The sequence below is a fragment of the Etheostoma spectabile genome, chromosome 21, assembly GCF_008692095.1.
Source record: "Etheostoma spectabile isolate EspeVRDwgs_2016 chromosome 21, UIUC_Espe_1.0, whole genome shotgun sequence".
Taxonomy (NCBI): Eukaryota; Metazoa; Chordata; class Actinopteri; order Perciformes; family Percidae; genus Etheostoma; species Etheostoma spectabile.
In genome coordinates this window covers 9,133,885-9,140,368 of record NC_045753.1, presented here as the reverse complement: position 1 = coordinate 9,140,368, position 6,484 = coordinate 9,133,885, and the positions used below count along the sequence as shown (strand labels likewise).

Sequence of the window (6,484 nt, the reverse complement as noted above, 5' to 3'; positions counted from 1 at the left end):
TTTCTTTACTCCATACCTTGTTTTGTTCCTCAGGCTTGCTTACAAAATGTCTTCAGAGAAATGCAGACAGGAATGCAGTTACTCATTTCTACCCTTCTAATCATTACTCCTCCTTCTCTTATTTATCCCTGATTCAGGTATATACTAACCAGCTTCTACACCAAATACGATCGGGTCCATTTTATGGTCAACACCGTTTCCCTGCTCACTGTACTCATCCCCAAGCTGCCCCAGCTGCACGGCGTGAGGATCTTTGGGATTAATAAGTACTGACAAGGCGGAAGAAGACACCTCCTTCCTTTAGAAGTCCCCGTAGACTGCTGAGAGCAGTATCAGGCCTCTGATTTGGCTGCAGATCCACAAAGATCCGCGGCTGTCTGGCTCTAGTCTCTGCTGAGCAGCACTCTAAATGAGGCCTGCTGGGGATACTGCCATGGTACCAAACTCCAGGTTAACAGAGCACACACAGGGAAAGTGTGCTGTCGGGAATGTTTGTGGCCTATCTCCTTTTGAGTTACAGGTTTTACAGAGACACTTAAAAGCATAAAAGCGAGTATTGTGATAACCCTTTCTGAAGGAACGACAATTGTGTGATGTGACAGGTGTCAGGGGAAGAGGACAATGTGTTTGCACAAATACCATGTGCCATTTCACACCCACTGGCACACTGAGGCTGTCGTCGAAAGTTATTTTGTATGTAATGATACACTGCTGTATTTAGTCAGCTGCTTCCTTTTTCTTGAGGTTCCTGGGCAGAGAGAAGAGTAACAATACTTTAATAATATGGTAAGGCACCAGGGAACTGCTTCAGAGGCGAGACAAGACAAACCACAAGGTTTTATATTTAGCCCTCGCTGTTCCGCTCGGGGCCAAGATTGGGAGGTTAAGCAACTCTTGTTTTTATCTGACCATTTCCAAATTTGGACTCCTCTTGTCCTGGTTTGTGTCACAGAAAGCCTCCTGTCTGCAGAGTCGTCAGGTCTGTGTGCAGAAAATATGTGCAAGAGCGGTCTACTGATTCAACATACATGCAAGTCCTGCAATATGAGTTAAGAGATAAGTATTTCTATTAATAGTTACATTCTGGGGACACGTGCTTGTCCCTAGAAGTACTTTGGAATTGGCAGAGGCCTCAGTTGGGAGCCACATCACACACTGAGTTATTAGTTTATTAGGTAAGCCTGTCCAATCTAATGCCTCCAATATAGTGGCCTTGCAGTAAATCCTGAAATACTTAAAGGTGTTTCTAATGTTTTATCCTATTCCCACTCCCCAATCACTTATGAAAGGGGCAGAATATTAGAAACATTAGATCCAAATCTAGATCTTTCAAGAACATCGTTCTCTCTTTTTAACCTGTCAAAATCCTTTATAGAGTCCAAGGAATTTAGTTATTCTGTAGTATGTAAGTGCTAAAGGGATCCTGAGTAATGGTACAAAGCTGCAAAGAGCAACTATGTAACGGTTCATTTCAGATGTTTAGGGAACTTGTGGGTTTTACGTATTGCCAGTCTATTGCATGTGTATGATTTATTTTTTATTTTTAAGCAGTGGAAGGCAGAAATGTCCATGAGCCATTTCACCATGGCAGTTGATGTGCAGTAAGTAGTTATGTCACATTTTAAGGAAGCCACAATTTGATTTAGTAATAGTAAGCCAGAAACACATAGTCAATGATTGAATGTGATAATGGTTAAGATTCATTTAGTGTCTCCCATGGGAGAAAGTTGTTTGAGAAATGGAGATTGCTGTATCCAGACCTGACATCATAATAAAACGCATTAAAGTAATAATAGGAAAAAATAATAAGAAAAAAGTAATGTATGTACTCTTTTAGTTATGATACCAAACACGGGGAGACTGCTTTTAAAAGCTGAAATTGAATTGAATTGAAAAAGAACAAAATAATTTCCCATATTTTAAAAAGTATAATTATATATAGTGTATGTGTGTGTATACTTATGTTAGGCCGAGCAGTGTTAGCCACACATTTCGCTCTCATCCAGACTGATCTCGTGAAATGGAGTATGTAGGACACGCTACTTACTATGCCATCATTGGCGTGTTATCAAGTCGCATACTCGCTTTTTAGAGTGTTGATCAATGCTGTCTGGCTGCCATTGACTTATGTAACCTTGTGATTACATGTGAATTTACGCCGTAGCGAGTAGTATGAAAGAGCAAAAAATCAGCATAGGGAGGGAGGTTGGTGGGGGGGCTTTCACCCAGGAGACCAGGGATTGTGTCCCGTTTCCAAAGCTCAACCGTTGGTTTCTTCTTCTCCTAAACCCAACCGCGTGGCACGTTTCCCAAACTCAACTGTCGCTTTCTTCTCGCAATAACACGCCCAATGGCGTGTATGTTTACGTCTGCTGTATACAGCGTAGACATACACACGAATATCTCAAAATGCATACATATAATACGCCACTTGACTTAAGAAAGTTGGCGTGTATGTTTACGCCAAGTCATGATGTCATGTTGTCACAGCATTAGTAATAGCAGTAGCCTTTGTAGCATAAATATTAATATTACTGACAGTGGTACACGACATGAGAATACTAGTTTCATCTTTTAACGTAGACAAAGGGACAAGAGTCATGCCGTTTTCATAATCATTATAGCTGCACCCAAAAACGGTTAATCTGTTACTTACTTTAGCAGATAGTTGTGTTAAATTGGCATGATTTATCATGCATTGATCCAACCAATGCCAAACATAAACCAAAAAAATACTAGTGGATGTCCTGGAGCGTTCATTTCTTCATCATGTTTCTGAGATATTAGGTCCGTTTGTGATGAGCCAGGCCTGTGCAGGACTGATGAGCGGCGTTGGCGGCCGATGCTTGGTGGTTAGATTTGCATTCGACCTGCGTCACTGCCTCTGACGTCATGCACATGGGGTCAACGGTGACCTCACAAGATCAAGGCGGCAGCCGTTTTGTGAGGCAGGTGGCGCAGTTGCTTTTCACCGACCCAGGCGGACCCAGGGCATGCTGGGAAACTCCTGGTTGTTTCAGAATCAGCATGATGTTTTATATAAACTTTGTATTGTTTTTGAATCGGAGGAATTTTAACTACTATTTGATTTAAAGGCTTGTTTACAAACCACGTGTGTGGCTGACAGTGGCGTTAAGAAGTCAGACTAAATCCAAAATGTACCATCTGTTGTTTATTAACATCAGCAACAGATCACATGTAGAGCGTTTTGACGGCTACTCTGTCATAATAAAAACAACTGGAAACAGGACAAGCTGATATATGGTTCTGATAACATTTTATTGAATCAGAATTGGACCTAAGAGGATGTGAGAGTTTCTGTGACTTCCTGTCCATCCTGAAGGCTGCTGGAAACGGCTGGAAACTGTCCAACATGATCGCAGCTTTTTGTCACCCCCCACCCACCCACCCCGCTGCTGCTGCTGCCGCCTGCTCTCATCCGCTTTACAGGCACAGTTCATCTCGAACGAGCCAAATGTCATCATAAGGGCTTTAGTTGAAGGACATGCTATAATATTATAGAGCACAAAGTAATAATGCGTTCTTTAGGACAACCGGTTTTGGAGAAGGTTGAATTGAATGTTGATTAAATGTGAAACAGTGGCTTCGGTTTTGTTAATCCGTGTATTAGTGTGTGTTTTGAAGCAAATGTCAATGTGATCCTCTGTAAGAGTACATGACCCTAAAATACAGTATTTTTCAAGTATCTCAAAATTCTTATTGTATTGTTGTGGTGTCTCACATTGTTGGAAGAGATTTGCTGGATTATGTTTTTTTTTTAATTTGTTTAATAGTTGGTGCGACACGATGAGAGCCTATCAAGGGCTTTGAAACCTGTAGGGTCCTCGTGCCTTTTAATTATTCATGATTCGGGAAGGTTGAGCATAAAATCTAAATATAGATTTAAAGATCACTTCCAACCTTCACTGAGGACAAAGAAACGTTGACATGAAGCGTTTGTAGAAGTAAACGAACTCTTCCAAAGCGTCACGCTTGTATTGAAAAAGTGTTTTAGTACTTACAGTGTACATTTTAACTTAATAAAAGTAGAACACTCTTTCAAAATTTGTGAATGGATTTGTCCACAGAAGTAGTGTGTGTGACAGAAATGGGTATTTACACTTGAAAAATGCTTTAGATGTTTAGGTCCTACAATCGTGTGCACAAGACACGCTGATTGCCTTGCGATAGTTGTTTTACTGCAGTACAACAGACGAATAAAAGTTACACTATCGTCCTAAAGCCCACAGCTCTAAGCTCGCTGCTTTGAACTCCTCTTGTCAAATTCAGCTGGCAACAACCTTCATATCCAACATGTAATCCATGGGCTTTACCTTGACATTGCAAGCGGATACAGGTACTCTACACAGTGTGCTGTGTTACACAACACCGGAGGATTGTTAAACATTGATTATGTGAAAGTAATAATGAGGTGTTAGAGTTTAACAGGTCATCATCACAAAGATACACCCTGATGCACCCTGAGGGAAAAAAAAAAGTGGTTGTGTAGAATTGTGTTGAAGCTCAACAGGTATAACACTACTTCAGTTGCGTATCTTATCCTGTTTTCATGAGTCATAAGACTTTTAAAGGTTGCTCTAATTTATTTTTGACACTTTGCTAGGGAAAAAGGTAAAAATCCTCAATTCATGTGTAAAACTAGACCGGTAAATAGAATTAGATGGAAGTGCGGTAATAAGTTAAACAGTATACCATATATTAATACAAATAGCCAAAGTGTCCTCCTGTCTGTCACTGATATTGCAGTTTTCCTACATCACATGCTGAAATACAAATGAATCACTGTTTTGTGTTCAACGCTGAAAAATGTCAGTATTACAAGTGCCACCTTGCTTCCGTCCCAGGTGGCTGTTTATTTTAAGATAGCAGATGCTTTGTCTAGGAGAAATTCCTTTTGCGGAGTCTGCTAGTCTGCTGCTGTCTCATCTGAGCTGCACTCCCTCCAGATGTATATCTCGACCCTGCTGACTGGTGCAGGGACCTTGTGATCAGCATTGGGTTTTCATTAGGTTTAACCTAGTGGCTGAAAACTTTTGCAAGGGATATATAGTTGATGTAACATAGAAAAAGTCACACGAAACAACCCATTTAGTGCTTCCTGTCCTGTATAGCTGAAGACAAGCACACAGAATCGCAGGGATGGAAATCAGCACCATGAGACAGTAACCCCCCCCTTCTGTCTGAACCTGGCGTAAGCCATGGCTCAATCTCTATACGCGCGCTGCTCTTATACCAGTCAACCTGAGGTAAATGCTAGAATGTAGTCACCAAACAACTCTAACCAAGCATGAGCGATGTGGGTCCGGCCAGGCCAAATCCAGAATTCCAGAAAGATTAGATTGTTAAACAAAATAATGATCATAACAGAGTGGTTTACATACTTTGAAATGTGTCCGGAGTGGGACTTTAAGTTGTAATACCACTGCCTAATGTGATAGTTTCTCTTCTTTTCGGAGTAGTCCTGTTCTAGTCTGATCTGATAAAGGACATGTTGAAAGATGAACCAGTGAAAGGAACTTGGGATGAGGATAGGTGGAGGAATATTTTTGTTTTTGGTTTAATCTGCTCAACTCATTAGATGTAACTTCATGGTTGATGGTTTGTGTGTGCATTTCCTTAAGACTTCACCTTATGAAATAAACATGCTCGAGTCTTGTAGGTCTTGGTGTATTATTTTTCACATGCAGTTATACACTTGCAGGATAAAAAGTAAGTGGCTCCATCCCTGAGAGAATGAATGGCACAGTAGGGAAAAGGAAACTAAAACTATAGAGTGGACATGGTAAAAATAGATTCTTCGACTCAACTCATCTCTTCAATCAGAGGTACTATCCACCTAGCAGAGTGCAAAACCCATATGAAGTGATATATCTCTGTCCACGTGTCTCTGACACCTCTGGTGTGGATAGAAAAAAAAAAGTGCTAACCCTAACCAACTTTCACTGTTAGTCAAGAGATTTTGCATTTCTTTTTTTTATGTTTGGTTAGTTTTGTGTCTTTATTTCTTCTCGGAAATAATCCAGGAGAAGCGCCCTAAAGATGAAAGCCAGACGATGCCAAAATATGGTGTTGGCTGGAGGAATTTACCCATTCTGCCATATGTCTCCGCTTTGGCACAGGCGGAGGACCTTAATGATGTAGCGAGAGGATCACCTGAACGTGAGTGCCAAGTCTATTAAAATACTAGTCTCGCTTTGCCAGACCCTCCTCCAAACACAGACCAGACTCCTCATCTTTCACACACGATGAGAGTGCTTTGACTATAGAAGCACTGAAGGACAAAACACACTTCACAGAAGAAATACAAGTTAGTTTGTTTTAAATTGTAAAATGTAAAAAACAAAACAAAAAAACCATTCTTCCATCGACGGGCCGGCCATGTTGAATTTGTTTTAGGGTTTGATGAACTCAGCTATTTAGTTACAAAGTAGGCCTTGACTAACTGGACAGTTGTGTAGTTGCA

General features: G+C 40.8%; 1 protein-coding gene and 1 long non-coding RNA gene across 3 annotated transcripts in view; both read left to right on the top strand.

The window, feature by feature from the left end:
- The window catches only part of ormdl3 (ORMDL sphingolipid biosynthesis regulator 3), a 6,842-nt gene extending 4,358 nt beyond the window's left edge, over positions 1 to 2,484 (top strand). For both annotated transcript variants that reach the window (XM_032501554.1, XM_032501553.1), the window contains exon 4: positions 138 to 2,484. In XM_032501554.1, coding sequence (XP_032357445.1) covers positions 138 to 273 — 136 coding nt within the window. In that variant the 3' untranslated portion in view covers positions 274 to 2,484. The remainder of the gene's footprint in view (positions 1 to 137) is intronic.
- LOC116670866 (uncharacterized) overlaps positions 1 to 5,627 on the top strand; it is a 17,334-nt gene extending 11,707 nt beyond the window's left edge. The window contains exon 4 of the long non-coding RNA XR_004327141.1: positions 4,932 to 5,627. This is a non-coding gene — a long non-coding RNA (uncharacterized LOC116670866). The remainder of the gene's footprint in view (positions 1 to 4,931) is intronic.
- The last annotated feature ends 857 nt before the right edge of the window (positions 5,628 to 6,484 follow it).